At 37.3% G+C, this 22,885-nt stretch overlaps 3 protein-coding genes across 4 annotated transcripts; 1 reads left to right on the forward strand and 2 right to left on the reverse strand.

Annotated features, from left to right (window-relative positions):
• The first annotated feature begins 2,727 nt into the window (after positions 1–2,727).
• On the forward strand, positions 2,728–3,873 carry LOC135649113 (F-box protein At3g56470-like). Its single transcript, XM_065167223.1, has one exon. The coding sequence runs from the start codon at positions 2,728–2,730 to the stop codon at positions 3,871–3,873; it is 1,146 nt and encodes a 381-aa protein (XP_065023295.1).
• A 326-nt stretch (positions 3,874–4,199) lies between these two features.
• LOC135649403 (DNA replication licensing factor MCM2-like) lies at positions 4,200–10,683 on the reverse strand. The gene is made up of 18 exons (XM_065167709.1): positions 10,566–10,683; positions 10,256–10,476; positions 9,981–10,168; positions 8,405–8,589; positions 8,113–8,299; positions 7,776–7,995; positions 7,468–7,675; positions 7,171–7,305; positions 6,892–7,083; positions 6,641–6,813; positions 6,374–6,562; positions 6,171–6,287; positions 6,016–6,100; positions 5,777–5,926; positions 5,580–5,705; positions 5,292–5,474; positions 4,737–4,898; positions 4,200–4,634 (listed from the first exon to the last, which is right to left on the reverse strand). Exons 1-18 carry the CDS (start codon positions 10,566–10,568, stop codon positions 4,518–4,520), a joined length of 2,841 nt encoding a protein of 946 aa, XP_065023781.1. The 5' UTR covers positions 10,569–10,683; the 3' UTR covers positions 4,200–4,517.
• A 4,922-nt stretch (positions 10,684–15,605) lies between these two features.
• On the reverse strand, positions 15,606–22,066 carry LOC135648671 (DNA replication licensing factor MCM2-like). Of its 2 annotated transcripts, XM_065166555.1 has the most exons (17): positions 21,852–22,066; positions 21,586–21,773; positions 20,015–20,199; positions 19,720–19,909; positions 19,369–19,588; positions 19,062–19,269; positions 18,771–18,905; positions 18,493–18,684; positions 18,242–18,414; positions 17,975–18,163; positions 17,770–17,886; positions 17,615–17,699; positions 17,403–17,525; positions 17,201–17,326; positions 16,912–17,094; positions 15,941–16,102; positions 15,606–15,838 (listed from the first exon to the last, which is right to left on the reverse strand). In XM_065166555.1, exons 1-17 carry the CDS (start codon positions 21,854–21,856, stop codon positions 15,722–15,724), a joined length of 2,598 nt encoding a protein of 865 aa, XP_065022627.1. In that variant the 5' UTR covers positions 21,857–22,066; the 3' UTR covers positions 15,606–15,721. The 2 variants fall into 2 exon arrangements, with proteins under 2 accessions (XP_065022627.1, XP_065022626.1); XM_065166554.1 differs by having other exon boundaries at positions 21,586–21,860.
• Between the last annotated feature and the right edge of the window lie 819 nt (positions 22,067–22,885).

Consider the following 22,885-nt stretch of genomic DNA (forward strand, 5'->3'; position numbering starts at 1 on the left):
ATCGATGATGGTGGCTAAGGCAGTGGCATTGCCCATTGATCTGACAGAGGTAGAAGTAGGGTAATGGCCTATATTATGCCAGCTAGTACTTGTATTTGCTAGGTAATTTACTCGAGTCTTGCTCTAATCAGATTCTTTCAGAGAACTCCTTCTCTCAATCTACATGATCCTGGACAGGGATTTGCTTGAACAAGAACATATGAGACATTCTTCTCATGACACTGAGAGCAGATGAACTTCTATTAACACTCAATTGTACTCATACAAGGCATCCATGATATCTCAAATCTGAAGACCAAATACAAAATTGGGACTATGAAATTATTGTCTAATGATGATGTATCATTAACCATCTAGTATTTCATAAGCGGATCATTTAGTGAACTCATTCTCTAATGAGTACCTGCACTATATCCCTAGTGTTCTTACACAAGCAGCTAAGAGACTAGCTACCTCCATTATATAGATGGGTATATAGTACACCGATCCCTCCGGTTATCTCGATGTCCCTCTCGAGTAACCTATGATTGAAAATATTTATGATCTATGTTTATAGGTGAATTGGTCTCATTATCATGATCTTATCATAATCTAATTTTTATTACACAGACCCAAGGATATCACAATAGATTAATCATCCAATATAAAGTAAGAAAATGCTAGAATAATAATCATAATAAAAAAAACTGTATAGCATGTCACACGTGTCATTACTCACATGATTGGCTTGTAGGGCACTTGTAACTAGCAATTGGATCTCTATCCAATAATCATTCTAAGCTCTATTGGGTCTCTCCTAATAATCTACTAAAATATAGGCTTATCAAATATCTTATATCCGATCATTTATTCATTGCATTGTCCATCATATATGTATGACACTCTAGGCCCAATACCGAGCTGGCCATAAGTTACATTTATCATAACTCATTCTAACTCAGTCTCAATTTATCGGTTATGGACGTACTAAGCCACTACGCCATAGTCCCTATATGATAGAGGGGGATCTAATCCATTGGACCTGTCTGTTCTCAATAATCATGTATCTATAGTCCCTTATCCATTTAATATCTCAGATATCGTACAATGGGCATAGTGCTGCTATCAGGCTCATACGAAATTCATCTAAGTCTTACTCTAATCAGATTCTTCTAGAGAACTCTCTCAATCTGAATCTCATGCATATCAAATTCATCATAATCTGATTGATCATGACTATGGATTTGCTTAAGTGCGAACACACGAGATATTCCTCTCATGATACCGAGAGTGGATGATCTTCTATTGGCATCTAATTACCTTCGTAAGGGTGGCTGTCATTACCAATGACTATCTATACTAGATCTAGAACTTCTAGATCTATAAGTCTGATATCAAAAAATTGAATACTAAAATAAAGCATCCTTGGAGTCTCAAGTCTAAGGACCAAATACATAATTGGGACTATAGAATTATTAATCATCTAGCATTCAATAAGCAGAACATTTAGTAAACTCATTCTCCACTGAGCACCTGCACGACATCCCTAGTGTCCCCACACAAACAGCTACGAGACCAACTACCTCCTTTTATAGAGTATATAGTACACTAATCTGTCCAGTTATCTTGATGTCTGTCTCGAATAACCTATGACCATGAATGTTTAGGATCTGTGTTTATAAGCAAATTGGCCTCATTATTATAATCTCATCATGATCTAATTCTCATTGCACAGATCCAAGGGCATCACAATATATATATCATCCAATATAAAGTGAGAAAATATTATAATAAATATTAACAAAAAAGATTGTATAGCGTATCACACGTATCATCACTCATGTGATTGACTTGTAATAAATTTGTACTAAAATCCATCTCTAATATGGGGTTAAGAGTGTGTTTTTATGCTGAGAGAAGAAATATCTCATAAAAATTTTGTATGAGAGGCCATTTGAAATCAACTCGAGCTGCTCCTGGACTTTAGAAAATATTTCTACAAATATTTTATAAGGAAGGTAATTTGTAAATAACTCAAACTACCCCCTAGATATTTGAAAATATTCCTACGAATATTTTGTGAGAAAAACAACTCGGTAACTAACCTAAGTTATCTTTTGGCCTCCTATCCATATGCACAAAAGGGTGTTGAGTTGTCTGGGTCTTTATTTTATTATGGGTCTTTAGCGTTAATGTAACAAGTGATGGTTGATTATATATTTTCTACCAATAATAAACTATAATAAGATGATAAATAAATAAACGACAATTGCCCAGGAAAAAAATAAATATCCCATTTGGGTAAAAGTAGCAGCGATTAAATTCAAAATAGAAAATGAAAATAGTAAAGTGGAGTAAGATGGTAATTCATCCAGAAAGGAACCTGCCAAAAAAGAAACATTTATAGCAGCTATAAAATCTTATTTTATCAAATCGGATAAAATAGAAAATATGTTAAGTCATGCTTTTATCCAATCCAATTCATGTTTTTGGATCACCGATACAAAACAAAAAAGTCTGCCCCTTGTACTCTTTAGGTTTTCCCACTTTATGTTATAACGTACTTTGGCTCGGTCTCAAAGTGGAAATCAATTATTGTCTTCGGTTCATGAATGATCATGCAACCTCGACCTCTACGTCTTCGGTTCGGAGTCCTCGTCCCGATTCCATCGCTCTTCCAAATGTAAAATGTATTCGTGTCGTATCTAATGAAAAGAAGAACCGCCGCTGGCGGAGGTAGAAACCACCATGCACAGCCCCGATTGGACGTCGCTCCCACCGGATCTCCTCGCAAAGATCAGCGAAGAGTTTCCCATCCCACATCGTGCTCGCATCCGTGCCACATGCAAGGATTGGCATTCTGCAATGGTTCCCGTGATCAGCCCGTCCCCGTGGCTTTTCGTACCCGACGACGACGGTGAGCTGCACAATTCTACCTTTTTTTCTCTCCCCGACGACTGCTCCTTCACCTACCCCCCTCTCCCCGAGCTCTGCGGTATGACGGCTGTCGGCTCCCACGCCGGTTGGTTTGTGATCACCGATTGGAAGCGAAAGGTCAGCCTCCTAAATCCGCTTACGGGGAATCATATCAGCCTCCCTTCCCACGTCGCCCGATGGAACGTCGACCGAGTTGACCTCCAAGAATTCAATCCTAAGCGCATTGGAAAGATTGTCTTCTCCTCAAACCCTACTGTCCATAACTATGTTGCCGTGGCTATCTATAGATTTACAGATTGGGAGCTCACCTACACGAAGTCGGGCGATGACAAGTGGAATCTTCTTGAAACGGCATTGACCGAGAACGATCGTTCATACAAGGACATCGTGCATCATGATGGCAAATTCTACTGTGCAACGCACGAAGGTGCAGTCATAGCTTTTGACCTAAGTGGCGTTAGCCCCTCTGTGACGATGGTTGCCCAGAGTTCAGCACTTGCAAGTATCATCCCCGTGCGTACTTACCATATATACTTAGTATGGTCGAGCACAGGGGAGCTGTTCCTGGTTTTGAAGCTTGCAATCCACTTGGTACTTCCAGATGATCTGCAAAAATCAAAGGATGTCATCGTTCTCAGGTTGCAATATTCCGAGGACCAGCCTAGTTGGGATGTTGTGAAGGACTTGGGGAATATGTCTCTATTGGTGGGCAACAGCAATTCTATTTCGATTTCTACCAAGGATTTACGAGGAATGCGAGGAAATTGTATCTATCTTACGGAGTTCTTCTCGACGGCGTCCTCTGAATGGATGCTAATTGTGCGTAAAGCTAGAGTGTTTGATCTGAAAAAGGGAAGGTGGCAGTGGTTACATTCATCGACAATTAATCTGCCACACACCAGGATAACTCCTGTGTTCTTCCAGCAACCTTTCTGGTTCACACCCTCGCTGCTGTAAATGAAGAAACCAAGTAGCCTTCTTTTCGCAAGTGCTTTTAAGTTCATGAGCAGTGGATGCCGTTTAGAAATTTCATTATGATCTTAACACTCATTGTTAGTAATTTCAACCACTACGCAAAGTGCTGCTATCTGATGAGATAACCATCAGAGATGAATTTATAAAATAATATGAATTCCACAGAAACGCGGCCGATTTCATCAATTATTATAGTTAATTACATCATGTGTTTAATACCTTGTCATTACTAGGAACAGACTGCTTCACATGTAAAGAACATTACAAGTAGTTTTTTAAAGCTTTAAATTTTGGTAGAACTGTCTTTACCAGAATCAAGAAGCATGTCTGTCGTAAGGGCCATTGGGTCATTGTCTAGAGATTACAATTCCAACATAAAAGAAAACAAACACAAGCAGTTTTGGTCAGAGATCTTAGTAATAAATATAGCCCAAGTTTAGTAGCCATGAGCACGCACAGGTGTCGAACATGTTGCTGTATAATCTGCTCATGCAGCTTTCAAGCACTACTAACATTGGCCGGGAAGCTGCCCTTAGAAGAAGCCATCCAGGAGGTTGCTCTTGAAATTACCAGTAAAATTAGTTGCATGCTGCACTCAACTAGATACAAAAGAAACCTTTCATGCTTCATCTTGCCAATGGATGCTTGATCACCCCACGACTTTCGTCCAAAATGAAATTGCTACTTGTGAAATGTGCACTGGAGAAGAATGGCTTCAGATCATAGATTTCGTATTCCTGGGCCTGCCCCAACCAAAACTCAGCTTAGAGAACATTGAACTCAACTGATCAATTGACCTAGTGGATGTTAGAGGAAAACAGGAAAGAATTTTGTTCAATATTTACCTTGTTTCTTAGCTCTTCCACCTTCACCTCGATGTGTGTGAGACGAGCAGTTGTCCCAGATACAATTTCTTCAAAGTGCAATGCATCCTTCACAAGTATACGCAGAAGATGCAAGAGCAATTCATTGAAATCCTTCTTGAATGTCATGTATTTCCTATAACTCTGCAGCAAATAGCACAAAACTTATTCAACCTCCTGGAATGTCAGTCGTCCAATAAAGAAAGCACCACTAAATTTAGGCACCGAGTTGAACTTGTTTAAAAGGAGAAAAGATACCACACGCTAAAGATAATACAACACTAACACTAGAATGCCAAAACAAGTGGAAATATACGGTCATCATACGACGATGCATTCACATAAGTGGAAACTTTAGTACAGATAATATTATTCAGAACTAATTTGGAATTCAATCACTGATGTAGTCAAGGAACAACTTTTGGAGCTGCTAGAACATCTGATAACTGTAGCACGAGCTAAAGAATCTAGAAGAAATTGGTAGTACTATTTAAGTTTTCACCTGGAAGCGGGGAAAGGTAACAATTTCAGTTATACCTTTTGTAAAGCCTTTTGCACACCAAATTTCTGGCTGGAGATAAAAGAATCAAGCAGGACGCGTATTGCCATGTCCTCATCTTCTTGGCAAACATAGTTACGCAAGTGCATTCTTGCATGTGCTTCTGACATTCGAATCATCGACTCAATGTGCCTCACTGCTATTCGAATTCCTTGACCATGCTGCAGCACTCATGAAAAGGCGCATCGAATATGAACATATTACACTTAACAGAATGTAGCACTTGTATAATAGCATATAAATTACTAAGTTGCCCAGAGTCTTACAGATGATTCTCGACGTATGTCAGCATAGACATGTTTGAATTTGTCTAAATCAGCATCATGCAACTTAGGGAAGACATTCAGTTTAGCATATGTTATATACTTCTTGAGCATGTCTTGAGAAAGAATCTGGTTGTGAAGCATTTTGTCATATTGAATTCCACAAGTTCCAGATTACAAAATGGAATAGGAAATGATACCTCCGGGTCAACTGGTCTGGAAGAGGCAAGTTCATCTTGAGAATTGCTTGCAGGCTGATCTTCAAGAGTAGCACCCTTTGGCTGTGATTTGGCATGGCTGTCCACGACAAATCTTGCAAGCATTTCATCAGTGACAGGATCAACAATATCCTACAGCCATATTTCCTTTTAGCCAATGCTAGCAGCTTGACTTAACCAATGATCTTACTTAAGTATAAAATTGGAGATGGAATAGTGACCTTAACAACGCAAAGGATATCAAATCGTGATATGATAGGATCAGTCAGCTCTACATTTTGGGTAAAAGTCTTCGATGAGTCATATCTGAACATGCAAATCTGTTAGCACTCAGCTAAAAATATACAAGTCATATCCCATGATGAGTCACTATTACCTTCCTCCTACTGGATTTGCTGCAGCGATGACACTGCACCTGGCCTGGAGTGACGTAACAATTCCAGCCTTTGATATACTAATGCTCTGTTGTTCCATGGCCTCATGGATACTCACTCTGAAATTCAGTTGTTGCCAAATCAACAAATAAAACAAGAGGATCAAGAATATGTGACTGAATCCAAGCAAAAGAAAATTATTAACCTGTCCTGATCATTCATTTTGTCAAACTCATCTATTAAGCAAACTCCTCTATCAGCCAGGACAAGAGCACCTCCTTCAAGGGTCCATTCCCTTGTTACTGGGTCTTTGTGAACTGCTGCAGTAAGTCCAACTGCAGAAGCTCCTTTACCTGTTGTATAAACAGCTCTATGGCCTGTCTTTTCAACATACCTATACAATATATCTTTAAGTATTGATATAAGCATAGCAACGAAAGTCAGGTAGGCGTGTTTCAAGGAAAAGTCTTACTTAAGGAATTGGGATTTTGCAGTTCCTGGATCACCCAGTAGGAGTACATTTATATCACCCCTTAACCGATGTTTTCCTTGGACAATCTTTTCTTGTCCTCCAAACATCGCAAGTGCAATAGCCATCTTAATATCTTCATGACCATAAATCGATGGTGCAATAGATTTGACGATCTGCAAATTCAGTTGTAGTTGTTAAAAGAAAATGTATTGTGAGGACAGAAAACACAAACACAGAACTGTCTAACAAACCCTTTCTCCAATCCTTGGATCCTTGGCCAGCTTCTCAATCTCTGCTTTGTCCTCGTCTGTAAGTTTGTAGGCAGAGAAAAGGTCTTGCTTTTTGGTAACATAGTTTGCTTCAACCACGGTGGCAAATACAGGAAACCCATTCTTAGTATTCAAAGATAAGTCAAAATTGTTTGTATATATGCCTGTAACCTCCTGAAACAATAACATGAGATAATCAGCAGTTAATCATTGGTTTCATAGTTAAAGGTCAAACAATATAATAAAGCAAATAAAAATTACAATTTCTTCTCCAGGACGAGCACAGTCAATCAAATCATTTAAAAGTATCACTTCCTTGTATCTTGGAAGTCTACCAGCAGGCACAATTCCAGGACTTTCCTGAAGGGTAAGTTTCTGATAATTCCTGTATATTGTCTGTAATGAAGAATAGGTAGTCAACTAACGTGAGGCTTCAAGCCTTCAAATTATCAAATTATGATGCAAGAACTTGCCAACTCATTAGACTAACTAGTATCGAAAGGTTTAACATGATTACTGTTTACAGAGATACCAAAAGAAAATTCAAATAGGAATTACCTGTTCAACATTGATAGTGAATGGTCCTTTTGATTGGCATTCAGGACATGAGCCCACTTTAACTTCTGAATATGAGTTCTGAAAGAAAGGGCCAAGAATAGCCCCGCATTTGTTGCAATCATATTTTACCTGTTGTAACTGAGGAAAAACTCCAGATCGCCGAGTAACAACACCTCCTATACGAATCATTGTGTTCAGATGAATCTGCCTGGTGTGTACCAAATTGCATATGCATCAAAAGCATAGAACCTCAAGCGAATAAAAAACAATAGACTCGATTGCTATTCCACAATGAATTCAAAACCTACCTAATGTTACGTATCTGATCATATACTGGCAGATTAGTTATACGGACAAAAATTTTCTGATGAATGTTTTTGTAGTTCTTGTGCATATCAAAGACAACATTCTTGGCAACTTCTTCCATAACTTCAAGCACTGACTGTGGTGCATCAGCCAACCATATAGCAATATTTGCCTCAGTGTAGATGAATTGCTTGTAATCTATCTCCAGACTGCACTTGTTAGCTGAAATAAAAATATGAGAATACATACAACTAGGAAATATTATTTTAAAGAGGCATGATAACCTAACAACTGAATGTACTGGAAAGCTAGATTATTAGCAATAGATTAAGAAATTACCTAAAACCATCTCATTAATCAGTCGAACATATTCAATGTCTCCATGTTCATTCTTAGGATTCACGTAAGTAAGAAGAAAATCTTTAAATTTCTTTGCGATAAACCGACGAACTTCATCTCTTGTGACCCATTCCCTTAGAGTTCCTTGGACATGACACATAATATCATCTTCACCATCATACTCATCCTATCACAGGCAATGCATTCAGTCATTGCAGAACAAAGGTAACTTGTAGATAGCATGAATGTCTTTAAACTAAAGGTAAATTAACATAGAAGGACATCATAGTACCTCATATTGGTCATCATCCGTTTGATCAGTGACTGGCACATCGTCTCTTGAGTGTCCTCGTTGGAACCTTCCTGGTGAGCTTTGTGTTGAACCCTCAGTGTCATCTTCACTTCGTCCACCAGCTGGTGGCCTAAAATCAGCCCTGAATCTTTTTGGATGTCTAAAGTTGATATCATCATCCATGTCTGCAACAGAAATATGATGTTTTAAAACCTGGGCTCATTTCTACCAATTCAGATGATGCATCTGACTACGTAGGTGCAAGATAAAATAACGGAAAACCAATAGAAACACGCTTTATTATAGTCTTAAAATAAAAATCCAATGCATGTGGGCGACAGCTTCCATGTGCTCCAGCCAAAGCATATAACAATAGCTTAAAACAAAGTGGATACTAAAAATAAATAAATTTGCATTTCTATAGATTAGTTTGCAAATGTCCAAGACTGCAAAGTTGATGAATCGTGACAAATGGTTATCATCATGGACATCATGTAAAAAGCCTTTTATCTTACGGGAATTGTCTGTTCAATCAAATGAGACCAGATTCAAATAATCTGTCTTTTGGCAACCAAGACATTGGCAGAATCCTCCTCGATCTGATGACAGTAGACAATGCAGGTATTCTCAGGAAGCAAAAGTTTGCATCATAATACTTGCAAGCGAAGGTGAGTCACAGGACAATCAAAACATGTATGGAAATTTTAATTTAGGCAAGCCTACTTTTGGAAGAAATTTAGGCTGAAGCATTTCCGGTAGATCTACGGTAAGTAAACATGAAATAATTGTATGATGTAGTCCATGTTTGAGATTTGCCAATTTTATGATGTGATACACATGTATGCAAGATTTAGCTTTTGCATCATCACACATCACTGAAGCAACACTTTAGAAGTCCAAGACGAGAACAGAATCAGGAGGTATAATTAGAAGTCCAAGTACACTAGCAGATATCTAAGGATGGAAATAATTGGAACAGAGGAATTCTCATGTTAAGATGCATGACCAAAAAAGGCTGATTTGCTTAAGGCATTCAAATCCGAAGATTTTCATGATAGATATCTTATAACTGTTCTCGGATTCTTTAGTTGCTCTTCACTAGCATGTCATGCAAATTAGCTCAATCACCTTATACAGTGAATTATAACAAGACATAACATAGATGCAATCACCAAAATCATAGATAATATAGCTATTTTGATGATATTTACCCCTCACTACAAAAACCCACTGTCAAAGTCCACCAAAAGCAATATAGGATGTCATGAAGTTTATGCTGTTCAGAATTAGCATTTCCATCTGAAGTTAATGAACACCTATTGACATCATCAGTTCCATTTGCAAATCCTCTCTGAAAAGTGTCTCTAAACATACCACTCAGTGGCTGATTCCCATCACGTAAGCAGTCATTGGCCGACCACTCCAATGTTGGAAATTAACTTAAATTTAAAATAGTATTATAAAGTGTATTGAATTAGAAAAAGACAAATAATTCATCATCGAATTTTTCTTGACACCATGGAGAAAGTTGTGAACGTATGCCCACCAAATGTGCATTGGTCCAAAAGATCGGTACCTTGATCGTAAAGCATCTGGGGCAATTTCCGGTCAAGGATGCCACCATTGCGGCCATCCCTCACATCAAGTTCCACCTCTGCCGCCCTTCTGTCGGCCATGATTTGGTCCAGATCCCTCTCATCCTCCATGGAGTCGTCCATCCCCACCGTCTCATACCGGTCTTGATCATCCATCCGACGGTAATCTCTGTTCCCCACCAACCCCATCAGCACTAACATCGTCAAGGAGAAAACGAACATCAAAAGTTACACAAAGATTATCTGCGATGCTCACTCCATGTAGTTGTCATTGTACAGATCCTCGCCTTCCTCGTCCTCCTTGTTACCATCGCCGTCGCCACCGTCGTCGTCCACAAAGACATGAGGGTCGACGGCGGCCTCGTCATCGTCAGAGTAGGAATCGGTTGTGCGGCTCGTGTTATGAGGCAGCCGATCAGTGCTGAACCCCGCCGAGGCCGGCGATCCGGGGGTCGACGGTGGGTTATCCGAATTATCCTACGGGAAAGAAGATGCGAAATGAAAAGAAAAGAAGAGGATGACGAGACCTATTCGCCACAGAAACTTGAACGGTTCGAAGGACTCACCATAGGATCTGAAAGCGCCTTCTCCTTCTCCTTCTTCTGGAGCAATTAGGAGGGATCCCAACTAGGGTTTGCGGTGGGTGGAGAAGGGGAGGAACACGAAGAAAAGAGAGAGTTTTGGCGGGAACTTCTTAGAGCTTCCCGCGCTGGGAGGTGGGGTCGCTGCTTAAACCCAACCCATGATTCGAAATCTCACATCCTTTTACACCCACATGATTTGTCACTGGCTCGTGGGACCCTTTCATAATGCCAGTTACGGTGTGGGTAGATTCTTGAGAATGTCGCTGTTGGTCCTTTGTATAATATTATAAGAATCTACCAACCCTCCATCACTCCTTCGGATATGTGATGCTAAATAATTTGATTATGTTTTTTTCCATGTTAAAAGATTTTATTTAATATAAAGATTAACAAATGATTCTAATCAAGTTGAATTAATCAATGGGTAGTTTAGTGTTGGTTAAAATATTTTTTGTTTTCAATTTTGAAGTTATTTTTTGAAGAATTTGTTGAAGAAAAGGTAAAGGAAGTGACAAAAAAATGTAAGTAGAACAAGTAAAAAATACATGTCAATTGCACAAATACTCCACACTATTAGTTAAAAATTGTATATAATTAATACAACAAAATAAATGTCATGTTAAATACTTCCTATCTATGACCTCTCTCTCCTCGAATTTGGTAAAGTGATTCAAAACAATTTATAAAGCTTAAAATAAATTAGTCAAGATGGAATTTTAAGCTTGTATATAAAATATAACAAGCAACCAAAGAATAAGTACATGGAAGTAGATGGTAAAAGTCAAAATAATAGAAGTCAAGTCATAATTTTGAGCTATCATGACTCTAACATGATTGGTGAAAAGAGTCATGTTATTGAGTTATGAGATATTATATTAAATAAGATATGAACAATCCGACATATAGAGTCATGACATATAGATAGTCATGTTATGCATTAATCGAGTGGATCATGTGGTCGTCACAATGCATGGTCATCTAGACACACATTTCTAAAATATCACCCAATGGATCACCCAATCAACCGACCCTTTTGGTAATTGATCGATGCCATCTAAGTATTAATACATTAAGCAATGTTATTTTGTTATCAAGATCATGTCACAAGAACAAAAAATATATTTATATTTATATTTTTCAGAGCTTTAAATTAAAATAACATATTTGTATTAAGATCGATAAGTATTTTTAATTTTTTTAATTATATTCAAATTTGTAGGAGAATTTTAATTAAAATAAAATTTATCAGTGAATTAAAATTTATTCTTATAAATAAATCTTGAGTCTTAATATTTTGATGAGAGAAATAAGATAATCTGGGTGCCCCTAAATGTAATTTACAGGGGTTTCTAAAGAGAGTTAAAAGAAATTTTCTTCTAAGAGGTTTCTAAAGAGAGTTGAAAGAAAATTTCTTCTAAGAGAGTAGTCAATGAGTCGTACTTAAATAAAAAGAGCTTAATGATCCTATAATTGATCTTGTAAATCAAAGATTTTAATTTTCTCTAGCTAGAAGTTGTTTAACTATATTATATCTTATGTTGGCTTTTTGCTATGTTTCTGATTTATTGATCTCTAGTAAATTTCTAATTTTGTTTTTGATTTTTCTCCTCCCAACAAAGTGGTATTATAGCCAAAAGATCCAAAGGTTCAATAACGATATCATCGATTATTAATAGTGGTTTTACTATAGAGAAATTTAATGAAAAAAATAATTTCACCGATAGAAGAGAATGAAAGATCTTATCCAACAAGTCGAAATAAGAACATTAAAGGGATGAGCAAACAAACCCAAAAAGATGAGTGATGAAGATTGGGAGGAGCTTGAGGCAAAGTGTGAGATTATTTGTCATTGTATTATCGATAATATTATCAATAATATTATTTGGGATAAGTAAAAAGATTTATCTTGCAAAAAGCTTAACTAATAAGTTATATCTATAATGAAAGTTATATAGATTAATGATGGAGGAAGACAGAGAATTGGTAATTCTAGATAGATTCAAAGGAATCACAAAAGTTGATATGAAAATTGGTAAAGAAAATAAAGTATTATTGCTTCATATATCACTCGTCAACCCTTATGACACCTTTGTAAAGATAATTCATATAGTAACTCTTAAATAAGTTAAAGAAGTTTTAGCACTATGAAAAAGAAAAAATCTTCAAATATGGATAGTGAAATATTTGCTACTTAGGATGGATGTTGACCAAGATGATTTTTTAGTAAGGATGGAGTCAGCATGATAAGTCAAGATCAAGAGTCATGTCTTTAGGTAATGTTTAATGTTATAGATACAAAATGCACATACATATCTAGCAAAATTATTCAAAGAAAAAAAAACAACAAGAAGAGTGCTCTATTATAATGGATGGTGATGAAGATATCCTCACAATCTCCTAAAACAATAATATATCTTTTCAGAAGAATTAATTTTTAAAATTTATTTATTTATATTATGTTTGTACTCAAAATATTATTTTGATTTATTGAATGATGAGATGACTAGTAAGTTGAATTTGGATGATGATTCAATGATAGAAACCTATAAAGTGAAAATCAAAATGATTGATATAGTTGTGCATACTTTGGAGGATATGACTTGTATTCTATACATATAGAAGAATCTAATTTTATTGAGCCTTTTAAATTTCTAGGTTTATGGCTTAAGATTAGAAGTGAAGTTCCAAAAGTTACTTAGGATTGCATGGTCCTAATTAAAAAAGATTATATCAAAGGTTGTATGGTTTAAAAGAAAATGCAAATAAAGACCTCAAATTTAATGCAATGAGCTTCTTTTGGAAAAACAAAAGGTAATATTCATTATTTTTAATATACATATGATTATTAGAGAAAAAATACTACTAGTGATAATATGGTGAGATCAAAGTCATAAATCAAGTAGTGTCATTAGTTTGGTTTCTTATGATACATTGGTGGGCGTATTAGAATAACGTGTTAGAGCATAAACTAATTCGATTTATATAACTATAATGAATTATTAAAACCAATTGTTCAATTTTTGGAAGAGGCACAAAGTGGAAAAACACCCACTAAGGTGGAGGTTGTTATGGTTAGTAAGTATTTTTAAGAGTTTTAATTGCATTAAAATTAGTTGGGAGGGTTCTAATTAAATTAGTATTTATTAATGAATTAATATTTATTCCTATAAATGCATATTAAGTTTCAAATCTTCGAAAGAAAGAGACAAGACATTTTGAATACTCTTAAAGGTAATTTATAGGATTTCTCGAGATAATTAATAGAAAATTTCTTCTGATTTATGTGAGATTGTGCACACGGGGAATCGTACTAAAATGAGATTAACTTAAATGACTTATAATTGATTTCATATATTAAAATATTTTATTTACTTTATGAGTTTAGATAAGAGTTATCCAAGCACATTACTTGATGTCACGAACGGTCGTCCTGCACTCGTAATAACTCCATTCAATGAATTGTTCGTTGCTCTCATCTACATGTACAATTGCTTGACAACATGTTTTGTCTTGGTTTTGAGTCATTTTGACTGTAAAAATGTAAGTTCAAACAAGTTGCAGCGCTACAAAGCGACCGCTCACCGAACCGAGTAAAACAACCCCAAAACAACCTAAAACAACTTCGTTTTCGTATGCCACGGGCTATTTTCTGCAATCCGCTTCCGCTCACAAAACATCAGCCATCTTAATCCCTTGGAACCACCAGGGTGGCACAAGGCTGGATGGGGCTTCGGTATAGTGTCGGGCGTTGAACAACCTTTCGCAAGTTCGCATGTTATCTTGACAGGAACTTATTGTCGCGCTCGGCACCTGATGAGCAACTGTTTAACCTTCTAAAATCCTTGTTTTTCCTCTCTCCCTCTTTCTATTGTGCACGCAAGGTGCTCACTGAATTGCTTGTAAAGCTTCCCCTTTTCGCGAGACGTCGGGACTTGTCCGTCGCTCATTTTTCGAACTAATCAACTTTCTCTTTTTACAAATCCTTCGGGACCAGCGAGAGGTTGTAAGTGGGCTGATCTTTACGAACGCAAATCGCAAGGGCGAAGTGCGACTTAGGCAACGCAAGCTAAGTTCGCGTCTTTATCTCAAGGGTGCCTCACGCCTTAAGCAATTCCAGCTAAAGCCGCGATAGTACGTTGGCTTTGTATTATTTATTTTTTGATCTTTGATGGATTTCTCTTTTAATTTTAACTTTTCTTTCTCTCCCTCCCAAACAGTTTGCCTTTCCTTCTAATCAAAATATATTATACATGTATATACATAATTGAGTTCTAATATGTGGATAACCGAATGATACATAATGTCTTTTTGGAATCCTTCCTCATCATCCAAACATGTTAGTCAAGTAGTTATCCTGCAATGACTTTGACTCAGCGCTAGCGTGACTACTTATTCAAATGAACATGCCAACTAAGTGTTCTTAATGTTAAAACAAGCTATTGCACTATAACCACAAACTATTTTGCATGATCATCTGGCAAGCTAATTTCTACTTTGATTTAATAGTTATCCTAATTTACTAAAAAAAGATTAAAGATATTATACCTTTCTATTTTCAAATTGATACTAACTTAAGCATCAAACAAGATTTAGATTGGATATAAATCCCCATTGCATCATATAACTAAAATCCGAGTTAACATATAGCTCTTAATATTAACTTAAAAATATATAAAAACTAAAAAAACAAAACTATCCTTTCAAGATAAAATCTATTAAGACTTTGCTGTTTTACAGTACTGCTTCACATGCAAAGAACAATACAAGTAGTTTAAAGCTTTAAAATTTCGCAAAACAGTTTTTACCGGAAACAAGAAGCATGTCATAAAGGCCATTGGGTCATTGTCTAGAGATTGCAATTCAAACTTAAAGAAAAAAAACAAGCAAGTGGAATTAATTATCCTTCTGCAAGCAGATTTGGTCAGAAATCTTAGTGATAAATAGCCCGAGTTTAGTAGCCATGAGTATGCACAGCTGTCGAACATGGTGCTGTGTGACCTGCCCTTGCAGCTTTCAAGCACTACTAGCAGTGGTCTGGAAGCTGCAGTGAGAAGAAACCATCCAGTAGGTTGCTCTTGAAATTTCCAGGAGAAGAAGTTGCATGCTTCACTCAACTACATACCAAAGACTTTCATGCTTCATCTTGGCAATGGATGCCTGATCACCCCACGTGTTTCGTCCAAAATGAAATTGCTACTTGTGAAATGTGAACCGGAGAAGAATGGCTTCAAATCATAGATTTCATATTCCCTGGCCTGCCGCAACCAAAACTCAGCTTTGAGAACATTGAATTCAATTGATCAATCGACCTAGTGGGTGTTAGAGGAAAACCGGAATGAATTTTGTTCAATATTTACCTTGTTTCTTAGCTCTTCCACCTTCACCTCGATGTGTGTGAGATGAGCGGTTGTCCCTGATACAATTTCTTCAAACTGCAGTGCATCCTTCACAAGAACACACAGAAGATGCAAAACTAATTCATTGAAATCCTTCTTGAATGTCATGTACTTCCTGAAACTCTGCAGCAAATAGCACAAAACTTACTCAACCTCTCTTCGAATGTTATTCATCCATTGAAGAAAGCACCACTAAATTCAGGCACCAAGTTGAACTTGTTTCGAAGGAGAAAAGACATTACATGCTAAAAATAATACAACACTAACACTTAAGTTAGTACAGATAATATTATTAGGAACAACTTTTTTGCAGCTACTAGAACATCGGATAACTGTACCATCAGCTAAAAGAATCTGGAAGTTCCCACATCCCTAAAAAAAGAAAAGGGAAGAAAAGCCAAATTTTGCTTGGTTGGTGCTGGAATATATTTTCTATAATAGTAGGATGTTAAACAGTAGATAGATGTTTTGTTCAACAATATCTAAGAGAATAAAAATCTCAATAAACTCTGGGGTTCTCCAGCCTTGAAAAACTTATTAAGAATAAGTAAAAAAAACCAAATGATCTACACAAGCTAGTAAGAATATAGTCAGGCAAACAAAAGAACAACAAAGGAGAAGCCTAAGCAATGTGTTTTTCCCTTGCATAATAGAAATAACCATAATTCATTCCAATCCAAAATAAACCTTAAAAGTAGGAGCTAGGACATTGTTAAACACAAGATATTGTGGACCGGCATACATGAGGCAGAAAAATATTTGTCAGAAGTCCAAATTCAGAAGGACTATCTTTAGAGGTCAGCCACTTCCATTTAATACTACAGGCACAAATGCAGGCTCAGTGTCATGGAGAAAGCACTGCAGGTACACATTTGGTAGTACTATTTAGGTTTTCACCTGGAAGCTGAGAAAGTTGAGAATTTTTGTCATACCTTTTGCAAAGCATTTTGCACACCAAATTTCTGGGTGGAGATAAAAGAATCAAGCAGGACGCGTATTGCCATGTCCTCATCTTCTTGGGAAACATAGTTCCGCAAGTGCATTCTCGCATGTGCTTCTGACATTCGAATCATCGACTCAATGTGCCTCACTGCTATTCGAATTCCTTGACCATGCTGCATCACTCATGAAAAGACTCATCAAATTTGAACATATTACACTTAATGGAATGTAGCACTTGTAGAGTACAATTTAAATTACTAGGTTGCCCAGAAGTCTTACAGATGATTCTCGACGTATTTCAGGATAGACATGTCTGGATTTGTCAAAATCAGCATCACGTATTTTAGGGAAGACATTGAGTTTAGCATATGTTATGTACTTCTTGAGAATGTCTTGAGAAAGAATCTGGTTGTGAAGCATTTTCTCAGACGATATTGAATTCCAAAAGTTCCAGATTCCAAAAAGGAATAAGAAATGATACCTCCGGGTCAACTGGTCTGGAAGACGCAAGTTGATCTTGAGAATTGCTTGCAGGCTGTGATTTGGCATGGCTGTCCACGACAAATCTTGCAAGCATTTCATCAGTGACAGGATCAACAATATCCTACAGGCAAATTTCCTTTTAGCCAAAGCTAGCAACATGGCTTAACCAATGATCTTACTTGAGTATAAAATTGGAGATGGAATAGTGACCTTAACAACGCAAAGGATATCAAATCGTGATATGATAGCATCAGTCAGCTCTACATTTTGGGTAAGAGTCTTTGATGAGTCATATCTGAACATGCAAATCTGTTAGCACTCGGCTAAAAATATATAAGTCATATCCCATGATGAGTCACTATTACCTTCCTCCTATTGGATTTGCTGCAGCGATGACGCTGCACCTGGCTTGGAGTGATGTAACAATTCCAGCCTTTGCTATACTAATGCTCTGTTGTTCCATGGCCTCATGAATACTCACTCTGCAATTCAGTTGATCCCCGATCAACAAAAAAAAAACAAGAGGTTGAAGAATATGTGATTGAATCCAAGCAAAAGAATATTACTAACCTGTCCTGATCATTCATTTTGTCAAACTCATCTATTAAGCAAATTCCTCTATCAGCCAGGACAAGAGCACCTCCTTCAAGGGTCCATACCTTTGTTACTGGGTCTTTGTGAACTGCTGCAGTAAGTCCAACTGCAGAAGCTCCTTTACCTGTTGTGTAAACAGCTCTATGGCCTGTCTTTTCAACATACCTGTACAATATATATTTAAATATTGAAATAAGCATAGCAACGAAAGACAGGTAGAAGAGTTTCAAGGAAAAGTCTTACTTAAGGAATTGGGATTTTGCAGTTCCTGGATCACCCAATAGGAGTACATTTATGTCCCCTCTCAACCGATGTTTTCCTTGGACAATCTTTTCTTGTCCTCCAAACATCGCAAGTGCAATAGCCATCTTAATGTCTTCATGACCATAAATCGATGGTGCAATAGATTTGACAATCTACAAATTCAGTTGCATTTGTTAAAAGAAAATGTATTGTGAGGACAGAAAACACAAATGAAGAACCGTATAACAAACCCTTTCTCCGATCCTTGGGTCCTTGGCCAGCTTCTCAATCTCTGCTTTGTCCTGATCTGTAAATTTGTAGGCAGAGAAATGGTCTTGCTTTTTGGTAACATAGTTTGCTTCAACCACGGTGGCAAATACAGGAAACCCATTCTTGGTATTCAAAGATAAGTCAGAATTGTTTGTATATATGCCTGTAACCTCCTGAAACAATTATATGTGATAATCAGCAACTAGTCATTGTTTTCACAGTTAAAATCTAACAATATATTAAAGCAAATAAAAATTACAATTTCTTCTCCAGGACAAGCACAGTCAATCAAATCATTTAAAAGTATCACTTCCTTGTATCTTGGAAGTCTACCAGCAGGCACAATTCCAGGACTTTCCTGAAGGGTAAGTTTCTGATAATTCCTGTATATTGTCTGAGATAAAAAAAAAAGTTAGCCAACTAAGTTGAGGCTTCAAATTATCAAACTATGCTGCAAGAACTTGCCAACTCATTAGACTAACTAGTATCAAAAGGTTTAAATTGATTATTGTGCATAGAGATAGCAGAAGAAAATTCAAATAGGAATCACCTTTTCAACATTGGTAGTGAATGGTCCTTTTGATTGGCATTCAGGACATGATCCCACTTTAACTTCTGAATATGAGTTCTGAAGGAAAGGGCCAAGAATAGCCCCACATTTGTTGCAATCATACTTTACCTGCTGTAACTGAGGAAAAACTCCAGATCGCCGAGTAACAACACCTCCTATACGAATCATTTTGTTCAAATGAATCTGCCTGGTGTGCACCAAATTGTATATGCATCATAGCATAGAACCTCTAGTGAATAAAAAACAATAGACTCGATTGCTATTCCACACTGAATTCAAAACCTACCTTATGTTACGTATCTGATCATATACTGGAAGATTAGTTATACGGACAAAAATTTTCTGATGGATGTTTTTGTAATTCTTGTGTAGATGAAAGACAACATTCTTGGCAACTTCTTCCATAACTTCAAGCACTGACTGTGGTGCATCAGACAACCATGTAACAATATTTGAGTGAATGTACATGAATTGCATGTAGTTTATCTCCAGACTGCACTTGTTCGCTGCAATAAAAATATGAGAATACATACTAGGAAATATTATTTTAGAGAGGCATGATAACCCAACAAACGACTGTACTGTGTTCCAATTAGTTCTGAAAAACTAGATAATTAACAATAGGCTAAGTAATTACCTAAAACCATCTCATTAATCAGTCGAACATATTCAATGTCTCCATGTTCATTCTTAGGGTTCACATAAGTAAGAAGAAAATCTTTAAATTTCTTTGCGATAAACCAACGAACTTTATCTCTTGCAACCCATTCCCTTAGAGTTCCTTGGACATGATATATAGTCATCTCATCTTCACCATCATACTCATCCTATCACAGGCAATGCGTTCAGTCATTGAAGTACAAAGGTAACCTGTAGATAGCATGAATGTCTTTAAACTATAGGTAAATTAACATAGAAGGACATCATAGTACCTCGTATTGGTCATCATCCGTTTGATCAGTGACTGGCACATCATCTCTTGAGTTTCCTTGTTGGAACATTCCTGGTGAGCTTTGTGTTGAACCCTCGGTGTCATCTTCACTTTGTCCACCAGTCGGTGGCCTAAAATCAGCCCTGAATCTTTTCAGAGGTCTAAAGTTGATATATTCATCCATGTCTGCAACAGAAACATGATGTTTTAAAACCTGGACTCATTTCCACCAATCCAGATGATGCATCTGGCTATGTAGGTGCAAGATACAATAACAACGGAAAATAATAGAAACACACTTTATTATAGCCTTAAATAAAAAATCCAATGCATGTGGTTAACAGCTTCCATGTGCTCCAGCCAAAGCATATACCAATAGCTTAAAACAAAGCAGATACTAAAAATAATTAAAGTTGCATTTGCATAGATTTGTTTGCAAATGTCCAAAACTGTAAAGTTTGTGCATCGTGAATTCGTGATAATTGGTTATCATCATGGACATCATGTAAAAACCTTTTTATCTTACAGGAATTATCTGTTCAATGAAATGAGACCAAATTCAAATAATAATATGTCGTTTGGCAACCAAGACATTGGCAGAATCCTACTGCCCCTGGTGGCAGTAAACAATGCAGACAGTCTCAGGAAGCAAAAGGTTGCATCTTAATACTTGCAAGCAAAGGTGAGTCACAAGACAATCAAAATATGTATGGAAATTTTAATTTAGACTAACCTACTTTTGCACAAAATTTAGGCTTATGCATTTCTGGTAGACCAGGAAATAATTGTATGATGTAGTCTGCACTTGAGATTTGCCAAATGTATGATGCAATTCAAGTGTTTGCAAGATTTAGTTTTGCATCATCATGCATCACTAAAGCGTTAGTTTGGAAGTACAAGACAAGAACAGAATCAGGAGGTACAATTTGCTCTGCTAGGAAGTACACTAGCAGATATCTAATGATGGAAATCCTTGGAACAGAGGAATTCTCATGTTTAGATGCATGGCCAAGTCTGATTTGCTGAAGACATTCAAATCCAAAGATTTTCAAGAAAGATATAACTCTTCTCAGATTCTTTAGTTGCTCTTCACTAGCATGTCATGCAAAATAAGCTCAACCACCTAATACAGTGGATTATAACAAGACATAACGTAGTTGCAATCACCAAAATCATGGATAATATAGCAATTTTGATCATATTAACCCCTCACTACGAAAACCCACTGTCAAAGTCCACCGAAAGTAATATTAGATGTTATGAAGCTTATGCTGTCCAGAATTAACATTTCCGTTTGAAGTTAATGACCACCTATTGACATCATCAGTTCCATTTGCAAATTCTCTCGGAAAAGTAGCTCTAAACATACCCCTCAGTGGCTGATTCCCGTCACATAAGCATTCACTAGCTGACCACTCCCATGTCGGAAAACAACTTCAATTTAAAAGGGTATGATAAAGTGTATTGCATTAGTGAAAAGACAAATAATTCATCATCGATTTTTTCTTGGCACGAGGGAGAAAGTTGTGAACGTATGTCCACCAAACGTGCATTGGTCCAAAGGATCGATACCTTGATCATAAAGCATCTGAGGCAATTTCCGGTCAAGGATGTCACCATTGCGGCCATCCCTCGCATCAAGTTCCACCTCTGCCGCCCTTCTGTCGGCCATGATTTGGTCCAGATCTCTCTCATCCTCCGTGGAGTCGTCCATCACCACCGTCTCGTACCGGTCTTGATCATCCATCCGACGGTAATCTCTGTTCCCCACCAGCACTAACATCGTCAAGGAGAAAACGAACATCAAAAGTTACACAAAGATCATCTGCGATGCTCACTCCATGTAGTTGTCATCGAACAGATCCTCGCCTTCCTCTTCCTCCTTGTTACGATCGCCGTCGCCACCGTCGTCGTCCACAAAGACACGAGGGTCGACGGCGGCCTCGTCATCGTCAGAGTAGGAATCGGTTATGCGGCTCGTGTTATGAGGCAGCCGATCCACATCGAACCCCGGCGAGGTCGGGGATCCGGAGGTCGATGGTCGGGTATCCGAATTATCCTTGGGGAAAGAAAAATGTGAAACGAAAACAAAAGGGAGAGGGTGACGATATCTAATCACCAGAAACCGGAATGGTTCGAAGGACTCACCATCGGATTTGAACGCGCCTTCTCCTTCTCCTTCTTCTGGAGCAACTAAGAGGGATCCCAACCAGAGTTTGCTGTGGGTAAAGAAAGAAGGAGAAAACGGGGAGACTTGGCGGGAAGGGGTAAAAATTCGATAAGAAAAATTAGATCCCATTTAATCAATAAACCGACAAACAATAAATAAATCAATAAAATGACAAACAATAAAGATTAGAAATCACCGAGTCATACTAAGGAATAAATAATTCCACCCGTTGATTGAATGCATTCCTAATAATTTCAACCTTCACGAAGGCTTGTGATTAAATACATTCATCACAGACAAGATTAAGAATTCTTCTTTGTGTGGTTGAATCATGGTCTGCAGTACCGGTCCGATAGGTTTCCAGTACGCAAATCATCTGTTATCGTTCCGACACTGTAGCACTGTTACAGTGCTTGACACGCCTAAATATATCGAGCGGTACACCTGGGTGTACCGCTCGTATACCATACCGTATCGGTACCGAGCCCAGGTCGAAACTCCGGTACGATACGATATTGCGGACCTTGGGTTGAATACATTTCCTAAGAAGAAGATAGATTTAGTAGTATCACAAGCTCCTGAGGAGACTAAACACATTCATCACGAGCACAAAAATGAGCAGCAAAATCAAAAAAACATTATATTAAAAAATAAAAAAAAGAATATTGTTTCGTATTAAAACAATAGTAGCACCCAGTGATA

The sequence above is a fragment of the Musa acuminata genome, chromosome BXJ3-9, assembly GCF_036884655.1.
Source record: "Musa acuminata AAA Group cultivar baxijiao chromosome BXJ3-9, Cavendish_Baxijiao_AAA, whole genome shotgun sequence".
Classification (NCBI taxonomy): Eukaryota; Viridiplantae; Streptophyta; class Magnoliopsida; order Zingiberales; family Musaceae; genus Musa; species Musa acuminata.

Bases quoted from the DNA above. Each gene is read 5' to 3' on its own strand.
- LOC135649113 (XM_065167223.1), top strand. From the start codon at position 2,728: ATGCACAGCCCCGATTGGACGTCGCTCCCACCGGATCTCCTCGCAAAG.
- LOC135649403 (XM_065167709.1), bottom strand. The intron at 6,563-6,640 runs GTAAGACTTTTC...TATATTGTATAG, and splicing joins GCAAAATCCCAATTCCTTAA to GTATGTTGAAAAGACAGGCC. The intron at 4,899-5,291 runs GTATAACTGAAA...TATTTGCTGCAG, and splicing joins TGCAAAAGGCTTTACAAAAG to AGTTATAGGAAATACATGAC.
- LOC135648671 (XM_065166554.1), bottom strand. From the start codon at position 21,817: ATGTTCGTTTTCTCCTTGACGATGTTAGTGCTGGTGGGGAACAGAGAT. The intron at 19,910-20,014 runs GTACTATGATGT...TGCCTGTGATAG, and splicing joins CGGATGATGACCAATACGAG to GATGAGTATGATGGTGAAGA. The intron at 17,887-17,974 runs GTTAGTAATATT...ACTGAATTGCAG, and splicing joins AAAATGAATGATCAGGACAG to AGTGAGTATTCATGAGGCCA.